Source organism: Ostrinia furnacalis, unplaced genomic scaffold (assembly GCF_004193835.3).
Source record: "Ostrinia furnacalis isolate ACB-3 unplaced genomic scaffold, ASM419383v2 OfSCF2395, whole genome shotgun sequence".
NCBI classification, from domain to species: Eukaryota; Metazoa; Arthropoda; class Insecta; order Lepidoptera; family Crambidae; genus Ostrinia; species Ostrinia furnacalis.
Window position 1 is genome coordinate 28642 of NW_021132634.1, and position 24814 is coordinate 53455.

Genomic DNA, 24814 nt, shown 5'->3' on the forward strand with positions numbered 1-24814 from the left:
GAAATCCCACCAAAAACATTCTGTAAAAAACTAGCCAAGTCTCGATGGAGCTGCTTGTTTATCTCTAAAAAGTAATGAAATCTAGACAAAGTCGTGCCAAGTCTATGGTTCCTTACTGCGATTTCTTTATTATTATAGTTAATGTTGTGTGACTTGGCCGTTGAAGGGTACAAAATCAGGTAATCCATGACACAATTGCACCAATCTGTCGCCAGAACCGCTACCCATTGGCGATGGAAAATTGCCACTTGGAAAACGTTGATTTAATAACCAGTCAATTGTAGGCTTAATAAAGCTGCGTATTTCAATAATACTTATTGTATGATTATCTTAATAAAGATTGTTCAACGGCCAAGTCACACAACATTAACTATAATAATAAAGAAATCGCAGTAAGGAACCATAGACTTGGCACGACTTTGTCTAGATTTCATTACTTTTTAGAGATAAACAAGCAGCTCCATCGAGACTTGGCTAGTTTTTTACAGAATGTTTTTGGTGGGATTTCTTTTAGAGTTTAGAGTACATTTAATTCGTCATCACTAAAAGCATTAGCGCCGTGTCTCTGACGCAAATAAATGATTTCTATTCTATTGAGATGTTTATTTTACTGTAAAATTTATAGTTATTTTTACTTGTTCTGGTGGCGTGAGCTCATGGGGAGCTCTCTGCGGTCTCTGTATCTCTCCCTTCTTGGCCTTCTCCTCATTCTGGAGCTCCTGCTCTATGGTCCTCGTGAGGCGAGGGGCGTCTGCTCCGAACACCACGTTCAGCAGCTGACCGGCCTGTGATAGAATGATCATAGATATCAGGCATGGATTTCGATTTCGGCTATAATATCCACAATTTACTTTCTCACTATTAGGATTCTATTATGTTTATTATACTAGAGCTGACGTTCGCTCGCGTGAAGTTCTAAGAATACCTATGTAATTTATAGCGTAAATGGTGTGATGTCGTACTAAACGCTGTATAACTAAAGTTTCATCAAAATATGTGCAGCCTAGTCCTTGTGTAAAAAAAAACATTCGTATTTGCTAACATTTGTTTTGCATATAAGTAATGTTTGTATTTTGCACGTCTCTGAATATCTAGATCGGTGCCATAAGGGATACTTGTAAACTTTTTGCAGTTAGTATTTGAAGGTAAACTTTCTCGACACTCGCGTGTCCCCAGAGTAGTTGATGCAAACGATATCCGACGTATCTAACATGTGTATTTTTGCTGAAAGTGCCGTTTGGTCGATACGGCCCCCGCCGTGCCAATCCACCACATTCGTTCTACATGTGACCACCTTACTGTGCATAAAAGCCTTGGTTTACTACAAGACACAATCAACTTTAAGGTAAGCCGATAGGGTTGAATATTGAGCGGAATAAGCTAGTGTGTGACTTGACACAGCTGTTCAAAAGTTTGTAGTAGGAGGTGGTGTCATGATAAATGGTTCTGTAGAGGGCATGGGAATAAGTATTTGACTGTAAAAAGTATGTAGGATATTTTACTATATGTATTGGTAATATAGAATGGTGATGGTATTGTTTTCTACGTTACATTTCATTTTACATGCATTTGTGTTAAAGAGCAATTACCGCTATGAACATCCAGGTAGGCTCGCTGCGTTTCCGAAATCTCTTCAAGCATTCGATGGTATCTGATTTCGCCTGTACAAAAAATACATTTAAAGTTACACATTTGACTTACAGGTTCTGGGTTCGATTCCCAGAGTTTTGGCTTGTTTATCATCTAATCTCGTCGCCAAACCAGGTCAGCCCTATATAGATATTAATTTGTATATTTTAATTGTAGATTCCCTCGTGCAAGTTCAAATCGCTACTGGTAGAAGGTGATAACCAAGGAGCCGGACAAACTGCCATCTTAAAGAGGTATTTATGAACCATATTATTTCTGTTTGCAGTATTTTATGTTTATTTTTCGGCTTTCGTGGTATTGTGCATCAAATTCAAATAATTTTATACAAAACATACACTCGTATAAAGATATCAGCAATAGGTGTTTAAAAACCTTCACATTTTTTGCTCAAGCAACTTAGTATCTACTATTGTTAGAAAGTTGAGAAAGTTTATTAGTCATTATTCCTTTTCTATGTTCGGTAGATTACGAAAAATTGGAATCTTATCAAAGCAATAGGCTGAAAGCTCGTAAAATCGTTTACCACCCACTCACGGTAAGCTTTGGCCGAATTTGAAATGGCTTGTACGGTCAAAGAAGGTTATTTTTCAGAGTTCAGGTAGGTGAAGGAAAGGAAACAGAAATCTATAAATTGAACTGCCTAAAACTGTTTTACTGATCCTTAGAAGTGGTCCACATTTCTTCAGAAAAGATCATTTGTATACGTTGTCTGAACTACTGATAAATCAGTCTGAACTGAACAGTATCACCATTCAATCATTCTTCATACTAAGCAAAGCCACGATCAAAATAAGAAGGTTTCACAGCAGCTATGTAGTTTTAAAGATACATACTCTATCTCATACGTAAGCCATGCAGTGTTTGTAATAAGCCAAAGGACTTGGAAGGTAGTTGTGATGACGTTACCACGGCAAGGTGCAGGTTGTCGCCGCCCAGCTCCACCTTGATCTTCTTGAGGTTGCCCACCATGCCGATGCACGGCCCGCACCATTCCGTATACACGTCCACCACTGGGGAACCATTAGAGAGATCAAAAATAGGAGATGATTAACACATCGTGTCATACACGTATACGTTAAAGTTAACTTTTAACCTTGGTCATACTTTGCCCTCAGTCACCAATTTACGTAAACTCCTAATTACTCCACTTTTATAGTCCATCTTCTAAAATAATTGGTATTTTAAACAAATATCAAACAAGGTTGCAACTTGAGTGCTATACTCGTTCTTCAACTTACCAATTGAACTTAGTTTTAGCCTCACGTTTAAACCAATTAAAAGTCTAATATTCACCAATATGACAACAAGGACTTTACAGAAAAGGCACTTCTAATAATTTTATGCTTCGGAGGGCACTTAAACCCAAGTATAATCGTGTCCTGTCAGAAGCCTGTAGCTGGTAATAAAGTGTGACACCAGGTTTAACAGGGACACTATAGAAAGAAGAACCGGAAAATTATTCTGTTTATTGTTATTTACGGACTAGACCGATAAGACTACCAAAATTAGGAGTTTTTGAACTTTTGTTCCTACAAAGACAGATTTTTGTCCTGGTCTCGAGCACCAAACTCACCGAGGAGTCCATCTCTTTGCATGAACTTGTTCCACTCCTCGTCCGTGTTCAGCTCGGCCTGCAACTGGACCTGCGCGGCCTTTTTGCCTGCGCCGGCGGCGGCGACGGCGGCGGCGGCGTTCGCGACCGCGCTCGTCAGAGCCATGGCCGCGAATGCCGCCGGTCATGTCACCGCCGACAAAAGCCGGCGGTGGTGCAAGTGTGTAGATCAAGCGACATAGGTGCAGAATAGTGCTACATGCGACTCTATGCTAGATTTTAAGAAGAACTTAACACACATGGATAAAAAAAACTACATAGAATATGCAAGCGGATTGAAAACCCGATTGTTGATGATAATTAAGTTGTGGTTAGTACGGTTTTACAGTAACTGGGTCTATTCGGATTTAGACGGGTCATTGATGGTGGTAAGAAAATCTTCGCGTAGATATCATCATGACTCGAGACACGAAAACGGTTGGAGATCTGCAAATGGGCCTATTGTACCCGACAGCAATGTTTTCTTTTTAAAGCGACTGACCAGAGTCCGTAGTTCATGGCATGAATGAAAACTGAAACATAATAAGTAAGGTCCTAAACCTGGAGCTTTATTGGAATAGATCTTCAGAAACCACTAAGGTAAAGAAAGAATGTAACATTAAATCCAAAATAAACCAATGAGCTGGAGCTGAAGAACACTGAGACTTCATTGTACATGTTGTGACCGAAGCTCAATGATGAGATGAGGTATAATTATAAAGAAGAGACACGAAGTAATAAAAGAGATCTTAGAGAGAAAGAGTTATAAATCTCATTGTCTTGCAACTTACTCTGATGAATTTATTTACTAGAGTCATGCCGGATGGTGCAAGTTATCAGAACTATGCGGGACACTTCGATTATTCTGAACTATCCTGATTCATTTGATATACATTACTGAAATCAGAAAGGACACTAGATCTAGTAAAAGAGAGTTTAGATACTTATCTAGAATTTTACTAGACCATAATTATTGCAAGTGTAAACTTTTAGCATACTATTTAGTTGATAATGTACTACATTTTGAAGCTTAGTGCTACCGGGGTCATTTAAGTCGATCCACGACATAGCAACGACACTGGCTGCCCGAAGCGGTCTTCACTGACGCAACAAGTTAACGCGATTCTCAGTTTCGGAATGAATACTAAGTTAAGGAGCCCGAAATGCAAATTTAAAATCTGCCAAGAAGCGTGTGCTGGATGCACGAGCTCCCGACTGAATGCGATGATCCACCGCGACGGTCGCGTGCGTGCGAGTGTGGGAATATATCATTTGGCCGGAGGAGGTATATTGGAGCCATTAAAGTGATGAGTGTTCGTGAAGACACGAGCCAATAAGCGCTGCAGATTGGAACTGGGTATCAGAGGCGGCAAATAGATTTATAATAGGTGGCAATTCCGTTGATGGTAGTGCGGGGGGAAATGCAGATCCATTGGATTGTAGGTAACACCTTGCCAAGGGTAAACGAACAATGTTCTGAACTAAGTCGTGGGTAAGACGTGGGATTCCTCATTACATTGGGTCTGAGACTAATCAGCATTTACGTGTAAGCAGAAGTTGCACTGGTCGGAAGATGCAATGGAAATAGTTGCCGAGGTGTAAAGTGATAAAGACGAAGAGTTGGTTAGATATATCCTCTTAATTATGTGAGTATAAAAACAGATACTATATTAGTTTGCATCTGAAGGCAGTTTCTATTCGTTGACCTACGAGTATATTATGACGATATTTTATATTCCAAAACTCAAATGTTATTCCGTTCCCCAATCCAAAATTCGGAGCTCTAAGTCCTAGGCTACAAAGGCGCAAAGTTTCAGCTTTTTTGTAGCTAGATTTCATCGAAATCGTTTTTCTGGGTCGAGAGCCCTTCTTCGTGTGTTCGTAAGATATACTACAGCCGGTGTTTTTTGGCAGCGACGGTATATAACCATCGACTTCGATATTGCTTTGACTTTAAAGTGTCACGAAAGTGTAGGTTTTCTTGTTTTGATAGCTTTTCAAGAAATGAAACCATTTCAAAGAATGATATTGTACTTATATCCAGTATGTTTACGTTGTATTATTATTGCCAACAAAGTAACCCAACTATAGGGACTCAATTAATATGGTTTGTGTGTGGCCAACAGCTTTCTGTTTTGCTATCTCTTGGCGCATTAATATTAATGAAAGTCAACACTAAAAATTGTTTTAATAAACGTGTTATAAGATCTAAAATAAAACCGAAAAAATAAAAACAATACTGTATAAGAGCTGTAATAAAATATTCTCCTAACTTTTTCGACGGCGATACCGATACTTTTACATAGCAAGCTTTTGCATCGTAAACTTTTAGTTCAAACGAAAAGCTTTGCAAGCTCCCCGTAAAAGTTACTTTCAAACAACTTCCGAAAGATGGCGTCGTTCCATGAAAAACCATTCAGCGACATCTATTCAGGTTTGGTAAAACTCCAACACAGCCCTGGGCAGAGGGCAGCAGTAGCGCGCTTTCGTGAAAACCCCTGAAAAAGTGAATGTAGAAAGTTATTGTAGATGGCGCTCTAGGTCTTTTTCAGACAGGTAGTGAAAAGTTGTGGTTACTTTCCATCTAAAAGAATGCTTTTCTCAACGTTTATTAAGTATTATTTATTCCCCAAAAGGCATATTCTGGCTAATTACATTTTATAAAAGCCTAGATCCTTATGTTTTTCATAATATGTACTTCTTTTTAACAGTCTAATATTTTATTATACTCTCTCGTTCTTGTAAGCACGAATTCCCGAAGGGTCTTGTTAAAACGCAATATGTACGTCGTACTGCCTTCTCAATCAAAGCTGGTATATCTTCAGAAACTGTATTCGCAAAGTTTGAGAGTACTTAATATTTTTTGTCTTTTTTGTGATTCTTAAGCAGTTCAAATGCCTGGAGCTGACTCGCTAAGATACATGAAGTGTGATTGATGAAAATCCTTCATTGACACATTTTTAGAGGGCGTTGCCGGGGCATGGCTAATGGTCGCTACAGAGCGTTTAGCTAGAAAGATACGAAGATGAAATTCGAGTATCTCTAGCCAAATATGCTAACCATGACTCGATTTATGGAGCGTATCTTATTACATTAGCTGGTGATTTTGCCCATCTGCCCTGCCCTGGAATCTTTTTGTCCATATTATTATTTTGTTCCTTTTCAGTTCTACAATTTACAGGTGCGACTCAACCCAATTTTCCAACATAATTATCAACCTACCGGGTCTACTATGAGTCACCTGCCCCCCCCGATGCACGACTTTGAACCCAATTCAGGGCTGTTTTATTTAAATACGTTCTGTAAAGAAAGGAACCCCGACATGACTAATTTGGGTATTAGAAATCAGACTTGCCCTCGCTAAGCTAATAATGTCTCCAATTTTACCAAAATAGAAAAACAGTGACTTGGCTAGACATGCTAACCGCATCCTCGTTGTTATGCCAGACGGATCGCGATGTGAATAAGTTTAAAAGTCGAGCGATGTCATGACCGCTCATAATAAGGTCGTAATTAATGATGAAGGCACTGAGCGTTGATCATATCAAAGAGTTTTCTGAAATGAAATGTTAGTTGTTTCAGCGAAAATCGTGTGCTTTATTTTGTTTTTGAGTGGAGTCTGAGCTTTTGGGACGTTCTGACTAGCAAGTCTTGATTGTTTTGTAATTCAGTACTAATTTGAGGTCTGATGATATCAAATATTTTTCTATATAGTTTTATTTATGTCTACACTTAACCACCTTTACATGATTCGCTGTTCTTAATGAAGATAACATAACGATAATGATGAATCTGTACTGTACATCGTAACGGAGTCATTACTCCTACGCTTAGTATTTTCACCTCGAAATCAAACAAACACTATATTATCAAGAGCCCAACTGGACCTACCCACTATGCCGCAATGTCGTCGGAATCGTTCGACCTCATTTGTATTTGCCATTCCAATTGCATGTTAAGTAAAAGATAACAATTGGAATTAGAATAAATCCCAAAGTCAAATATTCTAAGCAGGGCACAAGGACAAAGGGGGTAATAAGGGCGGAATGCGGGCGGATCCGCGCGCTCGCACGATATTGCCATTCCAAAACTATTGTAAACAAAATAACGGTGCGTGCTAGGGGTCCGCGCGAGATTGGAAAAACGGAACGTTTGGAACCGGTGGCTGGAGCACTGGAATGGTGCCAGTGTCCTGGGAAATGCGATTTTGTAAGGGTTCGTGAACTTAGTTGCAATATAATTATTTTGTAGCAAAGTAACGTTGAACAGAGCATTTGCTCGTGTCTAATGTATGCTTGTACGAGGCACTTGCCCCAACATGCAATCATAACGGTATCCTATCCCTGTGGGCCTATTTGGTTAACGCGATTTTCATGTTTTCATCTTTATTTGTCTCTGTCTCTTATGTCATCATCTCGAGATAAGCAAAAGAGACGGATAGAGCTGAAATACGATCAACAAGGATCGAGTGCTGAGAAGCTAAGAAAATGTGCAGTACGATTTGTCACTGAAAGATGCCGTCCCATATCCCTCGAGAAATATGTTTGCACTTTTCTCCTAGAAGTAGCTTTTGAACTATCACGGCGGTTTGTTGCAGAACGCTATTATTTATCTAAATAATGAAAAAAGATTAATTTTCAATTATACGGAATGTTTGCAACGTAATTTGAGCTGTTTCTTAACATTTTTATTAACTCTCTAAATGGACATTTCGCATGTTGCGCGGCGCATCGCTCGAGCCAGTAAATTGCGCTTTACAACTTGGCGAACTAATGAAAACGTCACCGGCACGAGCGGAGCGGTATCATACGGCATGGGCCATGGCTTCACTGCATTTGGCATGGGGAGAACAGTATTCTGAGATTTGGGAAAATTGTGCTGAAAGACTGAGCTTAGAGTCAATTTGTTCTCTATCTGAGCATAAAACATTAGATTCTTTATTGGCACCCACTTAAGTTGCAACTATCGCCAAGTACATATTTTTTATTTATTTTATTTTATTTTATTTTATTTTATTTATTAGGTCTACCAACATTGTTACATTACAACATGTACACTTAAAAATAACAGTTATGAACAAAGTTACAATGCAACAACAATTATCAGCTGACACAACATGCAATATAGATTTAATGCAGTTTGTTCCGAACCGTTCCATGCACACAAAAAAAAAACATTTAATCATTCAATAATAGTAGAATTTTGATTTAAACATGACTTATCTTATAAGTAGGTACCTACTTACTTACTTACTTACTACAAATGCAAAATAAGTTTCGTTTACTAAAAAAAAAAATGGTTACCATAACTCAATCTGACACAAACAGTTGAGACGCCACAAAGGAGTATAGTTTCCTTTTATACTGTGTTTGGGAGTAGTGCAGGAGATCACTTTCGGTGGCACCAGTGGCCCCGTAGAACCTGTTATATTCAACGCAGAGTCTATTAACGACATTTTGTGCTCCCAGATTTGTCCTATACCGCTTGACATAAAAGGGCTTATAGTTCGAGATTCTCGCACTTTTTCGAGGTATTTTAAACTTGATTTCACTCAAAAGGTGGGGACAATCAATACGGTCTCTGATAATTTTGTACAGGAGAACCTGATCAGTGACCCAACGACGATTCTTGAGAGAAGAAAATTTGAAAAATTTTAGCCTGTCATGGTAGCTCAGTAATTTGTACTTTTTACCCTGATGTATTGACAAGAAATACAAGAACTTTTTTTGTACTTTTTCCAATCGATCGATGTGACATTTGTACATAGGATTCCAGATACTAGAACAATATTCCAGTGAGCTTCGCACTAATGCACAATAGGTACTTTTTAAAGGTTCAGCATTCCTGAACGATTTACAGTTTCGCCAAATAAAACCTAGGAGCTTAAGACTTTTAGATACAATATTGTCGAAGTGAAATGTGAAAGACAGCTTACTATCTAAGATGATCCCCAAGTCGCGCATTAATATTGCCGATAGTAAGACATGCATCATCGTTAAAATGTACCTATATGATACGTGTACGTAAAGGTCTGTGTCTGTCTGTATCTCTGTAGGCCTCAAGCTCGTATTCTGAAAATACACTTAACGCTTATGATTTAGTGAACACTTTACGCATATGATTCAGTGAATTTCAGACCAATCACAGAGCTTACAGGTCTCAGATTCTAATTTCTCAAAACCCACTGGCCTACTCGGCCTACTTTCCATTTATCTTAGTCACAAGGGTTGTCAATGGCAGTCCCATGATAAGTTTGAAGGCGATCGTTACTTATCCCTTTTTAATGGGCATTCGTGTGGTTCACTAACGCGTGTCAGGCACGCGAGATGCATCGCTTATGGTAATGCACGTATCACAAGCTCTTATTTATATTAGCTTACATTTTAGTCAAGGGCACGGTAATGTGGAAACGTTTTCGATGTTCATAATTTGCTGGGCCCACGGGAGTTTGGTATTGATCCCTCCGAGTCTATGTAACTATTTATACCGGGAGAGTAAAAAAATGGTATTCGGAAACAGTCTATCATTTACCTAGCTAAAAACTTAGAATTTTAGAGTTAGCCGAAATCAACTAGCACTTAAAATATCTACTTTGTGACATAAATCTTCTTCAAATTCACTCTACCTTTTAGAAGTCGGTGAAGTAATTTATTTAAATGAAGGATTTGAGAGGGAATTGGTCACTCGCCCTGTCCAAGCGGAGGGTGGAGTAAAGCGAAGGCTCGACATTTATAATTCAGCGGCGGCTGCTAATCTTGCTTATTTGTCCACGTTGTTATGGCATTCGTTAGCCCTTGCACTCGGTGCTTCGCTTTAAAATTTTAATACATGTACCTTATGGGGTGAGGATTTTAATGGTTTTTGAACAAAGTTCTTGGTGCAAGGTTGCAACAACTTACAGCTAGCGTCAGATTAAGGTGTCAGACATGCTCTTGCAATGACCACTAGACTTATACCTACCCCCAAATAACAAAATGGTTACACGAAACATGACATTGTGTATTTCGCGAACGAACAAAGGTTTCATATTTAAAGCCGAGCGCTGCGTATGAAGGGTCGGAACTAATTTGTTTGTGCTGAGGATTTAGCGTTGAAGTGGGCATTCGCTGGGCCAGGCAAAGGGGCACAAAGGAGAGGCATTTGTAATTCAGCGGCAGCCGGTAATCTTCCTTATTTGTCCACGTTTGCCTTCTTAAGTTTGCACACTGCTTTAAATATGTATTTGAATTTTACATAATGAAAGATAGGCTCGCCTAATAAGTCCACATTTCAGAAGTTTTTCCTGTTTTTGATATAAAAATGTCAATCATCGTTAAGCTGGCTAAGCGCAAGACCGATCGTTGTGTCTGCCTTGGAGAAGGCCTTTGTCCAGCAGTGGACGTCAATTGGCTGAAACGAACGAACGTTATAGAATTAATATTGTGCAAATGGTTAGAATGTAATTGCAGAATTTGTACCTATTTATTAATTAATACAGTACAAGCCTTTTCGCCGTGCTTTTGTATCTCACTATCATGTCATGGTCAAAATTTATTTTCACACATCAGACTCTACATTTTTATTGCAAATTCTCTTGTTATAACTACACAATAGATACCACTGTGTGTATCTTGACGTCTTGTAATTAATTCTATTTAGCATTGGTCCACCTTTCTTCGGGTCCACTAAGCGCCCCTGATTACGGAACGGAACGTAGTTAATTTTACGCTTTTGTCTCGGTCACGCAATCAAAGCGGGCTTCACAAACAGAGCGAAGGTATTTGTGCCAGCTATAGGAGAATAGGGATGGACCACGTCGGAAAAAAGGGATAGCGCAATAATACGGAAGGTATTTGTGTGTTTTCTTTTTAAATGTGGGCTACAGCACTGTAATGTACTATAGTACAGCAGTTACTGCAGTGCATCAGGGATGCTGGCAGAAGCTGGAGTAGACAGCATAGCAGCCATTTTAAGGAAACGCACGGCGTTCCTGAGCCACCGTGTGCGTGGCAACTCCAATAGCCTCCTCCATAGTGTCGTGGCGAGACTGGACGTGAACATAGCCATTATGCAGCACTGGACACGCGTCCACCTTGCCAAAGACACCAAACTGTCGTATTTTAATTGTGTGTAAATATTACGATTTACTAACATAGTTTCTATGACCTTTGTTAATAACACTTTTATGGCCCATTCCTGAAATGCTTAAATAACTTTTTTTTTTAATTATTAATATGTTTTTTTAGTAAGATCACTAAAACATTACCTACTCAACATCTGCATGTCCTCCACGATGAAGCATTTAATATGTGATGTTAGTTTTCGCGTGTCTCGTTTGTAGCTCGTTAAATTGTTAAGTTCTCATGTCTAAAAACTTGAATGATTTATTAATTCCTAACGCCATGCTTGTTTAAGTTTCCACTTATCATGCCACCTGTTGAACTGTGATGTATATCTTCTAGTAAATAGACTCCTAACTGTACCCCTTACCCTATGCCCTGCAAATGTAAGTGTCAAGGCTGGCCCAAGATTGGCCGTGAACTGCGAACTACGCTGTTAAGTTGAAATTAACTGCTTTATCGTAATTACAGCGTAATAGCGTTGCCGACGCGTAACTGCTAACTATTTCCGCGCCAATTGCCTGAAAGGGCACCACCGACCTACAAAGAAGTAGTGGAAAGGAATTTTCATTGTTTATATTATATTTCTACTTTTTAGATGGAAGTATGCACTACTTTTGATGTTGAACAAAGGTTCTTTTCACTTCCAAAAGGGTTTTTATTTACATAATATGAATATTTCTGATGTGGCATAAATTAACCTAATAAGACATTGCATCATAAATAAACAAACAAGAACCACACATACATTTGCTAAAGCCGTGATGTTGCCTTTGAGAATTATTAAACAGTAATTACATTATCCAAAAACTCGTTAGCCACCGGAACGGAGCCCCTTGGACGAATTGAAATAAAAAAATCGCGGTCCGGCTGTTGTGTATGAAATAGAATATTTCCATATTAATGCGGGCAGCCCGCACATCCGGCTTCTGTACATTATTAAGTGCAGCGTTAGCTCCCCGGGGAGTCCGCCATTTTGTATGGCCGCCATTTTGTTTACTCTACGCTCCCGCCAAAACGGCCCGGCGGGGTTCGCGGCTTTAAACGTTGTTTAACACGCCGTATTAAGCCCTAATGATGTGGTTTAAGTTGGTGAATTTTTAACGTGTTACGAGTCTCGGATGGCGTGTTGATTTATATTTTTATTTGACTTGTAAATGGCTATTACCAGATTACCTAAATGTGGGAGAGTTAAATCGCTTTTATTGGTTTGTGAAGGAGACCAAAACTCCTACATAGCGTAAATAAGTTATTGCAGTACATTTTCAGTATTGCATGTGATCATCAACCATAAACAATCTAGGTTGTTATTATGCAAGCGATAAATATCACGAATTACGTTTTGAATTCGATATTAAGTGAAACAGAACAGAAAATTTCGGGCTAAAAAAGGTTAAATATTTCGTATTAGGTTTATTTTCCTATCATGAAAGCTTCACAAAACATTCTCCATCTGAGGGCATCTAGTTATGTAGAACTGCATTGTGAACAATAATAAATCTTTATTTATTTATTTATTTTATAGAAACCAACATCTTTGGAAAAGAGACCCTTATAACATAAATTAGAATATACTGGAATATACTCTATCTCTACATTTTACAGTATATCACGCGATTTCCACCTGTCTGAACCGAAAGGATGCTCTGCAACGAGCCAGCACACCGTCATTAATTAACATCCACTCAGTTCTTAGTTAACTCGCGACAAGTAAACATTGTTCTGTCGCATATACCCGAAGCGTTTCCTTTCTCATCCGTCATTATGTCATGTTTAAGTTTCCAGGATTAATGGGGGAGGGGTAATCCCCCTGCTATCCCACGCGCGGATGCTTCATATTTTTGCAATGGAGATGTATGCTTATCATTTGTTTAGCAGACGGGACTCGTTATTTTGCTTTGAATCGTTAAACGGCATTATTGTGACATACGTACAGGGTGTGGTCTACTGCTGATACAAGAACTTTTCGCTTAATTAATAAAGTTAAATAAACGGCATTGATGTCAAACTATAAATAAGCAGAACAAAAATAGAGAGACAGTTTTGTAATGTAAGTCGGAAAGAAGTCAGACTTTTGTAATTGTTCAGTAACACAAGTCTGATTTCTTTCCACGTTGGTCTCAATGTTGGTCCCTAAGTAAAAGTTTTATGTGTCAATCTGCCAACTGATTATTTATCGAAAAATAACTCGATTTATTTTCAGTAAACGTGGGTGCTTTGTTAGGAATTCAGTATTGTTATAGTCTGACAGCATCGTAGCGTAGCCTAGTTNTGTGACATTTGTACATAGGATTCCAGATACTAGAACAATATTCCAGTGAGCTTCGTACTAATGCACAATAGGTACTTTTTAAAGGTTCAGCATTCCTGAACGATTTACAGTTTCGCCAAATAAAACCCAGGAGCTTAAGACTTTTAGATACAATATTGTCGAAGTGAAATGTGAAAGACAGCTTACTATCTAAGATGATCCCTAAGTCGCGCATTAAAGGAACCTCTTCCAGAGTTATGGAGTTCATGACATACGAAGTATTTAGAGGTAAACGTTTTCGAGTAAACTTTATATGCTTGCATTTATCCGAATTAAAATGAAGCATATTGGTCTGAGACCACACAACAATATTATCAAGATCCTTTTGCAATAATAGTGAGTCATTAGCATTTTTGACCGTTTTGTATAATTTTAAATCATCTGCAAAAAGGAGAAATTTGGAATTTAGAATAACTTCTGTCAAGTCGTTGATAAACACTAAAAAGAAAATAGGGCCCAAATGGGATCCTTGAGGTACTCCAGAGGGGACACCAAATAAAGCGGACTCGTAACCGCACACAACTACCCTCTGAGACCTGTCCATCAAATAGGAGTTACACCAATCCAACAGANAAATAAATAAACAATCCAACAGAGTACCATGCACACCAGCGGTCTTTAATTTTTCAAGCAGTATTGAATGATTGACCCTGTCGAACGCTTTACTTATGTCCGTGTACACAGCGTCAACCTGAAGTCCATGATCGAGTTCATCAGATAGATCAGAAACGTAGCAAGAAAGATTAGTGACCGTGGACAATTTGTGTCGAAAACCGTGTTGTTGAGGAACTAGAAATGATCTAAAGAGTCTTGAAAAATGTGGACAGACCAATGAATATCTTAGAAAAATGACATAATAAAGATATAGGCCGATAATTACGCACGTCACTCGAGTCTCCGGCTTTAGGTATCGGTAGTACATTAGCAGTTTTCCAACGCAGAGGATACGTCCCAGTAGAAAGAGAGTGGTTGAATAGAATACTGAGCGGACAGGACAGACCAGAGATGCAGTTGCTAAGGAACACTGCCGGTATACCATCTGGTCCCGCCCCCTTTTTTGGATCCAATCTCCTCAATGCCTNACATCTGGTCCCGCCCCCTTTTTTGGATCCAATCTCTTCAATGCCTTTTCTACACAATCAACAGACAGGTAAATGTGGCTGAGCATAGCATCAGTAGAGAGAGTGTCATCCTGAGAATTGCCAGGTAATGGAGAACCCAGGTTGTTATGTACGAAGACAGATGAGAAATGCTTAGCAAAAGCATTGCAAATTTTCCATCGTCTAAATTAAATAGTTTCTCTATCTACCTCCTGTAATGTCAGAGCCTTAGGTTACGAACTATGGAGGTACTATTGCACCTCCTTCCTTCCCGGGGGCGCCGTAACAATTAACACCGCGTGCTGCTCACGCTTGTTTAGCCGCTCTAATTAGTACCCTGAAAGTGCTTGAGATTAGAAGGAAAAATCTTTCAAAATCTCCCCTTTAATCCTTATTCCTATGACTGTTTAGGGATATTTGGTCATTATTCCCATTGTATTTGCCATCGTCTTAATTAAATAGTTTCTCTATCTACCTCCTGTAATGTCAGAGCCTTAGGTTACGAACTACGGAGGTACTATTGCACCTCCTTCCTTCCCGGGGGCGCCGTAACAATTAACACCGCATGCTGCTCACGCTTGTTTAGCCGGTCTAATACTAATTAGTACCCTGGAAGTGCTTGGGATTTGACAGAAAAATCTTTTCCCCTAAGTCTCATACGCATAAATTGTGTAGGGTAATATTTTATTATTTACTATTGTTTTCATTGTGTTTTCAATCGTTTAGCAGTTTGATGTTTATTCATTAAATGCCAAAAAACATCTTAATCCGATGTCTTTGACACGGTTATAACAAACTAAACAACAACATAGTTATTAAAAACTAGTTAAGTTACGCAACAAAAGCTTTTTATATTATAACATCGATTCTACAGGGCATCAGACTGTACATCTTTGTTGAAAAACAGTACTTATTTCATTCTGCAGTGATAACTCAATATACTGTCGCCCTAAATTGAAAAAATAGTTCCTAAATATCTGTTTGTGTATTCACATCATAAATAACACTTCCCCTTTAAGAACATATTTCAAGCGCACTCCATAATGTGTCCCTCCCATAGCCAAGACACATTTAAAGAAGTCTCCCTCCATGTTACATCTATGAAATATGAGAAATTGCTTGTAAAGTTATTGGTAAACGATCGTTTGGAGTTAGGGTTGCCAGGCGTCCGGCTTTAGCCGGACATGTTTGGCTTTTTAGGGTCTTGTCCGGCCAAATATTGCCTTGTCCGGCCTGTCCGGCTTTTGTTAGGCTTTTTATTTGGTTGCCGCGCCAGGCGAAAGTCGAGCCACAGAATCATATGAAGCGCACGCATCAGGATGTTGGTTAGCAACCGATGATAATAGTACTCACTCATGAGCTGACACTAATTGCNCATGTCCGGCTTTTAGGGTAAAATGTCCGGCCAAATGAAACACGAAGTCCGGCTTTTGTGATTTTGGACCTGGCAACCCTATTTGGAGTTCAAGATAAAAAAAAGTATTTCAGGTTATTCACAATACTTTTTTTATTAAAAAAAGTAGGTACATATTTATCAGAGAGCANCAATGCCTTTTCTACACAATCAACAGACAGGTAAATGTGGCTGAGCATAGCATCAGTAGAGAGAGTGTCATCCTGAGAATTGCCAGGTAATGGAGAACCCAGGTTGTTATGTACGAAGACAGATGAGAAATGCTTAGCAAAAGCATTGCAAATTGATAGAGGCTCGTCATACTTATCGTTACCTAAATGCATTACATTGGGTATTGACTCGGTATTCTTACGCTTGTTTTTTATAAATCCCCAAAAGGCCTTCATGTCGTTATTACTAATAGACTTTTCAATTCTACTCATATACTCATTGTAACATTTTTTAATTAACAGATGACACCTAGACCTCGCCTGTTCNACCAACCAATAATCCAACTGTTCACAAGAACATCACTACGCCGCGTACCCCACCGCCCGCGCCCGCTGGGCCCCCGCGCGCGCCTGTCACATCTTTTTTGGTTTTTGCATCGTTCACCATCAGAGAAACTACGCAATTTAATGTATTTCCTTTTTAACAAGTAGTAAACCGTTTGAAACACGAAACAGTGTCTCCTTCATCGAGTAGATATCTATAAGAATCCCGAACACCAACATAAAACTTTTCTTAGAGAACGTAACTATAGCCCTGATATCAATGAGCTCTCAAATAACCGTAAAATATTTAGTAGCTTTGACAACAATATTAATTTACAGAGACATACCTAGTTACATTGAATTTTCAAAAAAAAAATTAAGGGAGAATCGCATTTTAACAGCTCATAAAAAGTACATCAATTGAGTAATGAATGAATTTTTTTTTAAAGTGATGGGACTACTGACTCAATTTCTATTTCGACGCATCCATCAAGGTGACGTCACGTGTCGGCGATTTGAACGAATTTTCGGCGTTCCAAGCGAATTTTTCGGCGATCGTGATAGGATTCTGGTTTTATGATAATTTATTAGTTTTAGTCATCAGTGAAGTTTGTGTAACCTTTTGTAACATGAATGTTTACAGAACTTTGATCTTTGTGACATAAAGCTAATTATTAGCTTTTATACTGAACTAAACTCTTTTTATTAAATTAATAATAGGTAGGCTTGTTGCTACATGTATTAAAATATGGCTGTATGTATTTGTATGTAATAAAATCTAGAAAAATCTGTTAAAGTATCTAAGCTTTTAAATTAATTAGGTAATTTAATGAGCTTCACAAACAAAAAGTTGCTTAATAGGAAGTTCCAATTTTTCACTACCTATACAGGCTTAAAACAAACATATTTTCATATATAGAGTATAAAATTAATACACACTGTATTTTAATGCTTAATTCTTAATATATTTTACATAACGTTCTGTCCCCATTTGTCGACGTTTTCAAGAATACACAATAGTCTCCTTTCAAACTACGCAGTTTGCATACAATCGCGCGTATCAGTTTCCTATACGGACGTTGATCTGGTGAACGGAAAAGTGTAGAAGAGATTCAAAATAAATATTAGGTTTTAATACCTTTTCCGCGACAGAGAGAAGTCGGCATTAGGTAAGTATATTCCTTATTGTTCCCATATTCTTCTGATTATTTAACGATTTTTTTTCGTTTATTATTCTGATTATATTCGTTACGGGTTTCGAGACTGTCACCTAACCCTCGGGACTATTCAACCTTCCCTGGATGGGTTTCATTGGAGACCAAACTGTATTACAGGAGGCAGTGGACACCTGGGAAGTGTTTGGATAGTTACCTAATAATATATTTTTAATGCAGAACAAATCAGGTATTTGACCTTAATCACACCTAATTTTGATTCCTCCTTTGGGCTCTTGTAAATTGTGGGACTTTCGTGTGTTGTAAGACTGACTACCTAATTTCAAGAAGCTCTTTGTATTCCAAACTCAATATTTATTCATCAAGATACACATCTACGTTTCTCTCGTTCTCATCTAAATCCGATTACAATCCATTTTCAATCGTAAAAACCTTAGGGACCAAACGTGTTCTTTGTCACACACAAAGGAAGCGAAAGGCTTCATTTTATACGCTGTCTTTTATGTCCTTTTAAATAAATAAATATCTGACAGAGCTGTAGGTCCGGTAGGGTTGCCAGGTCCAAAAACACAAAAGCCGGATTCTGTGCTTAATATGGCCAGACATTTAAATATATTATCTTACCTTCTTACCTATACAGGGTGGAAACGATAAGTGATCTCATTCGATTATTTCTAAACTATACAAGATATCGAAAAACTGGTTACTGATCCTGAAAGTGCTTCACGAGCTCTATCCAACGGTACCAATAATAGGTTACAGAATTAACTGGATCTATCCGAAAATTAATTGTTTTCAGCTTCCATACATTTAGTAAAACCACATAATATTAAAAACTATACAAGATATTCAAAAACTGGTTACTGATCCTGAAAGTGCTTCACGAGCTCTATCCAACGATACCAATAATAGGTTAACACAAAATTAACTGGATCCATCCTAAAATTCAATGTTTCCAGCTTTCATACATTTAGTACAGCCACAGTCATGGCACTCATGTCTTGATAATATTATAGCAAGTAAAGCCTAAAACCAATGTTTTCCATGAATAATTTTAAATAAGAATGCAATTTACGAGTTCATTTTAAGTGTTTATTGTTTAATAAAAAAATTAATACTTCTAATTTTGTTAGACTGGCATACATTTAGTATGGAGTCTGAAAACATTTAATTTTCGGATAGATCCAGTTTATTATGTAACCTATTATTTGTACCGTTTGAAAGAGCTTGTGAAGCACTTTCAGAATCAGTAATCAGTTTTTCGATATCTTGTATAGTTTAGAAATAATCGAGTGAGATCACTTAACGTTTCCACCCTGTATGTATACAACAAAGTACGTTCGCGCACGCACGCACACACACACATACACACACACACACACACACACACACACACACACACACACACACACACAAACACGGTCCAATTATGCATAAATATTATAATTTTCATTTATTTTCTTTTTCGTTGTGGATTGACAGTTGAGGTCGCATATGATATAAATACAGTGTGAGTCACGTTAAAGTGTACATATGAAAATAGATGAAACAAGACCTATTTTTATCGACAAAAAAGAGGTCAAAAAATTTTTGAGATTTTTTTTTAATTTTTTATAGAATTTTTTTCTTTCAATTACTTATTGNGCCTGTTCGAAATCAAATATATCAACGGGGTTGCCATACCGTTTGACCCTTTTCCTTAATTTATCCTTCTCCTTCAACAACCTAATGAGATTCTTCGAGTACCAAGACGGGTACTTGGTTGAACGACAAGACAGCTTAGGGACGTGCCTTTCTATGGTTGAGTTTACTAATTCATAGAAGATATCCACCATGTCGTCGATAGAATTGGCTTTTCCAAATTCAAGTTCCCAATCTATGCAGTTCAGATCATTATTGATTGCAGAATAGTTTGCCAACATGAAATTATATTTACTTGAGTTATTTTTTTTCAAAAACTGGCACGTTGAGAAAGGGATTGAAATTACAATGGCTGGGTGATGCGAATCAGGAGCTACAAGTGGGTGGATGATATTTTTGACATTTATAAGATTGTTGTTATAAAGCACCAGATCAAGCATCTTGTTATTTTGATTACGAATATTGTTAAATTGTGTCAAATTGTGTAAAGACATGAAATCCGACAGTAGATGGGAGACAGTACAGTTTTTAGATTGCAGAGACATGGCTGAAGAGGCTCGCATATGGTTCTTGATAGGAATCCACTCAACGTTTCCCAGATTAAAATCGCCGACAATTAGTAAATTTTCGGTATTTGGCAAGGAACTAATACCGTCCATAACAACGTTGAGCTGAGAATCAAGTTTGTCTATGCTAACGGGCGGTGGCAAGTATATAGCACATATAATAAGTGTGTCAGAGGGACTTTTAGAATCCGTAACGGATATCCACAAATCTTCGCCGGGACCTTCTAAGTGGGACAGTCGACGCGATTGAAGACGCTTGGACACAGCCGCCAGGACTCCACCACCATCGCTCTTGGCAGACGCCGTGGTTGCGCGATCTCTGCGGTATATACGATAGTTATCGTTAAGTATTTCGGCATCAAATACACCGCCGTTCAGCCATGTCTCTGTGAGTATTATGATGTCATAACCGTAGTTAAGACTAGATACATACAAATTATGCAATTTACCACGTATACTCCTAACGTTTTGATAATAAATACTTAACTCTTTTAAGCCTGACAATGTACAGAACTTATATTAAAAAGAAAAAGAGGGAAAAGATGAAGACCCTATTTTAACAGCGCCTGTAGTGCCTCGGTGTCGCGAACCCACAGTACGGGAGATTGGTCGTCCTTTCTCATCAATATGCGGCCATTGCGGACCCAAAGATATTTGTAATCGTTGTCCTTTCTGAATTGACGAGCCTGGGCATGTAGGGATCTGTTGCTTGGAGATAGGTGTTCACACACATAGATCTGCTTTCTGTCTCCTCCATAGCCCAGCAAAGAACTGTGTAATTTTTCCTTAGGGTGGGATTTATTGTAATTTAAACAAGCAGCAAGCAAGTTGTCTCGTACACGGGTCGACGGCAGCTTAACAATGACGGATTTGGGCCTTGTTGACTTAGGGTTCAACCTAGCAACTCTAGTGCATGATAATATGTCCTTTTCTTCTAATGGGCAAGATGATACTTTACCTAGTTGCAAGACCGTACTCAAAAGATTTTCCTTTGGGTTTTCCGGCAAACACTGAATCTCGAGGTTGCATTCACGGGCCTGCTGTTCGATTACTGCCAATTTATGACTTAGTTCCTTGACGTTTTCACTGAGCCTGGTATTCTGATCACGGAGCACAGATGTTTCAGTCTTCAGTCTTGACATCTCCGACTTCATCTCGTCGTAAGCTCCGGACAAAAATTCTATGGACTTTACCAGTTCTGGGATAGACTTAACGTCGTTGTGCAACGCCTCGATTTTGGAGTGGAAAAAATTCTGCAGTCTTGATACAATAGAAGACTCGAGCTGTTTAAATCGAGAATCCAATGAATCTAACTGGAGGGGTTCATCGACGACTGCCGCGTCCTCTTTAACAGGAGTATTGCTGTTATCGCCTTTTGATCGTGGTAACTTACACTCGGGACATTTCCATGCACTTTTTGTCTTGTTAGAAAGTTTATTATAGTTTTCCTTTGAATAACTCACGCATGCGTAGTGATAAACATTCGAGCACGCTGAACAAGTAATTTTCTCCGTAACGCTGACGATGCGGTGACATCCGTTACACGAACTCATGATGTTAAGCGATAATTGCTAGTTAATGCCGCCTCACGTCACGAATAATTTATTGATTAGTATGGCACTCCAGTCTTGTGCCGCCTCTGCATCGACGAAATCGCGTTCACTACTTTGTGGTAGGTCAGTTACTAGATAAGCGCTTGGACGGTAGAAAAATATTCACGACCGCTTGTTGCAACCAAGATATTGATGTATTACACACTGTTTGGTTTATTTGCACTATATTCTTGTAGGCAGATGAGTACCACTTCAAGTTCAGATACTGATAACACTTAAGTCCACAACAAAAACCAGGCGCTAACGCGAAAACTGAATTTATTTAACGGAGCGTCGCAGAACGTGACTTACGCGAACGGGACGGTCGGACGAAATCGGACGAACTTATGTATTTTAACATCATTATAATCGTCTTACACATTACACACCATACAAACACACATCAACACAAACCTTAGTGGTTTCCTGAATTCTGTCAAAACAAATTTTGTCTGTAATTCTTTTTATTTGGTAAATAAATGAAAAAAAACATATACTTTTACACATTCACATTCGTACTTACATCCTTAAACGTACACACACACACACACACACACACACACACACACAATACTTACCTACCTACATATCGGTATCACCTAACATAGGCGTACAGTGCGTACACCTTATGCCTAAAGGGTGATTCCATTGTCAAAGTTTGTGTAAAAGTATAAAAAATATTGTTATTGTTATAATAGAAGCTATTTTACTACGAAAATGTATGTATGTACTATCTAAGATGCTACAATGTGTAGCTTGCTTGACTTATCCAGTGGTCTTAGATAGGCTGATGAAACTTATAAAAAAAACATTCTTGGACATTTGAAACTGAGCTATCGAGTTCAAAACTAAGCAAAGCTCGTCCTATGGGTACCAGACAACGCTTAAAACATACTTACCAAAGTAAATTAACTTAAGTAAATCCTCAAATAAAAAGAAATTGCAGTTATTAATTTTAAACTTTTGCGTTAGGTACATAATTTAATTAATTTAAACAGGCTTTAACGAGAAAAAGATACCTGGAAAAGACTTAAACCATAAAAGGAAACCCTATAAGAAAATTAAAAATATCTCAACGTGACCGTAATAATTTAGACCAATTACGCGGTATTTTAATTTAATAGGCTTATTGTATAAGCTCTTATTCCTGAACTTTCATTGTTAGGTCCTATACAGAATCTTTTTTACAATATTAATTGTGTTTCTTGCTTTGTAATTTATTGTCCCGGTTAAATTAAAAGACGATTAGGAACTTTTAAAGATTTTGAGACTTTTTTGTGGTTGTTAATTTAATTTTAGGGCTAAAATAAGAATCTATTTTGCAAAACGATTATTTTCAATTAGTTACTTAATCTTATTATATTCATGAAACCCAAGACTGTCTATTATAATTACTAATTATTTAATGTTAAAAAAGATAGAGAGTGAGAATTTTGGTGAGTTTGTGTATTTATTTGAAAGTGTTTAATCATTTGAAAGGTTCATTTGATGATGATCATCATCATCATCATTTCAGCCATAGGACGTCCACTGCTGAACTTAAGCCTCCCCCAACGATTTCAGTACTGGTCGGTTGGTAGCGGCCTGCATCCAGCGCCTTCCTGCTACATTTTTAGGGTGCCGTAGTCCTGACAAGGAACCCTTAGGCTTGATTTCCTCTTACGCTGACGTCGGTCGCGTACATCGGTCGAGCGTATGAATAAACACAATGTTCTATGAAGCACCGCACTGCAACGCCGTCGCCACAGCGGCAGATGATTACATAGAAATTGTGTGTAATCGTCGTGCGCGCCGCTGACGTAGGTCACCGATGTCAGCCTAAAAGGAAATCAATATAGTTTCGATATGTCTGTCTGTCTGTCTGTCCGAGGTTTTGCTTGGAAACTATTAGCACTAGAGAGCACTTGGCTATTTTTTTTATTTAACAACAAATGTAATAAATTGTCCTTTATTTTATCAAGAAAATTTTATTCATCTCAATCGAAACCGCGCCCTGAAGCTAGTTAACACATGTTTTTGAATATCCCATTCCTTTATCCCTTCCTTTACATAGAGACTGTGTAACTCGTGTAAGAATTTCCTTGAGGCTGTAATTAAATGTAACCTCATTCACAATTATTGTGAAGAGTGCTTACAGCGTTCTATTCAACCCGTCCTTTTCTGCAGTGTAAGGTAGGAAAGAGAGCGATGATTTACTAAAGTTTATTAGGGACTTTTCACCATCAATCCCTAATTTTTAAGTGATCCTTATGATAATACTTATATCAGGCATTTTGTTTTCCTAGGGTCACTTATAACTACGGTTTGATGGTGAAAACGAGCATTATTGTACTGAATTGGTACTGGTATTTTAAAATTAATCCTATTAATTTAAACGTAAACTCATGGTAAGCACAAGGAACGAAAAAAATATTCAAAGTTTTTTTAACAATATACTCAATACTCAATACTCAATATTTTCTTACTATCCCTCTTTTTCCTAGTTTTAATAACCAAGTCATGTGTCATTGTTATTTTGTTATTCATAAAAGAACGAATCTTCGAACAGGCGAAGTCTAGTTTCTAAGGTCACCGCGGACCCTCGTCACTTGGGCACCCAAATCAGAGCCCTAGTCGTGTGGGCAAATGTTAGTCTTCAATTGATGTGTTTTCTATCTCGAGTTACACACATTTCAAGGCTTTCAGTAGATATAAAAGTACTTGTTATATAGAAGTGGAGCTTAGGAAATGTAGATTTTGCTAAGTTAAACCTTAACTTCGAGCTCCTATGTTCTTCTGATTAATTTCGTTGCGAGTTCAACGACAGTTTAACTTTTAACCGGGACAAACTTCATTTTCACTGGTTGGGTTTTTATTGGCGGTCAAGCTGTAGATCCTGGCTACACAGGAGTTGCAGCGGTGGGAACGAGAGTATAATATCATAAAAGTCTGTGCTCAGATTTAAGTCTTTTCCAGTAATAAGAATTCAACGTAATTCAATAGCTACACCCAAACATGTCAGATGCAAATTCAATCAACATAACATTGTGTCATCGTGTCAATTTGTGTCACGACGCGCGTTGTAATAACACGATGTTGTGTCTGTGAACTACAACGTCCATCATCCAAATTGACAGCAAGAGTCGCGTTGAGTCTACATTAAATGATTTTTCTAAGAAAAAACATATTTTCAACTTATTTGTGAAGTAAAAGTTACTTAAAT

The 24814-nt window shown here is 38.1% G+C and overlaps 3 protein-coding genes across 3 annotated transcripts in view; all 3 read right to left on the bottom strand.

The window, feature by feature from the left end:
* Positions 1–3368, bottom strand: part of LOC114355387 (thioredoxin domain-containing protein 3 homolog) — a 13890-nt gene extending 10522 nt beyond the window's left edge. Inside the window, exons 1-4 of the mRNA XM_028308210.1 lie at positions 3224–3368; positions 2557–2660; positions 1590–1661; positions 636–785 (exon numbers count right to left, since the gene is read on the bottom strand). Coding sequence (XP_028164011.1) covers positions 636–785; positions 1590–1661; positions 2557–2660; positions 3224–3368 — 471 coding nt within the window. The remainder of the gene's footprint in view (positions 1–635; positions 786–1589; positions 1662–2556; positions 2661–3223) is intronic.
* An 11355-nt stretch (positions 3369–14723) lies between these two features.
* Positions 14724–21601, bottom strand: LOC114355359 (uncharacterized). Its single transcript, XM_028308157.1, has 3 exons — positions 19460–21601; positions 16279–16635; positions 14724–14843 (listed from the first exon to the last, which is right to left on the bottom strand). Exons 1-3 carry the CDS (start codon positions 20111–20113, stop codon positions 14724–14726), a joined length of 1131 nt encoding a protein of 376 aa, XP_028163958.1. The 5' UTR covers positions 20114–21601.
* On the bottom strand, positions 20572–21573 carry LOC114355382 (uncharacterized). The gene has a single exon (XM_028308200.1). It carries the CDS (start codon positions 21571–21573, stop codon positions 20572–20574), a length of 1002 nt encoding a protein of 333 aa, XP_028164001.1.
* Positions 21602–24814: the final 3213 nt, after the last annotated feature.

Bases quoted from the DNA above. Each gene is read 5' to 3' on its own strand.
- LOC114355382 (XM_028308200.1), bottom strand. From the start codon at position 21,573: ATGAGTTCGTGTAACGGATGTCACCGCATCGTCAGCGTTACGGAGAAA.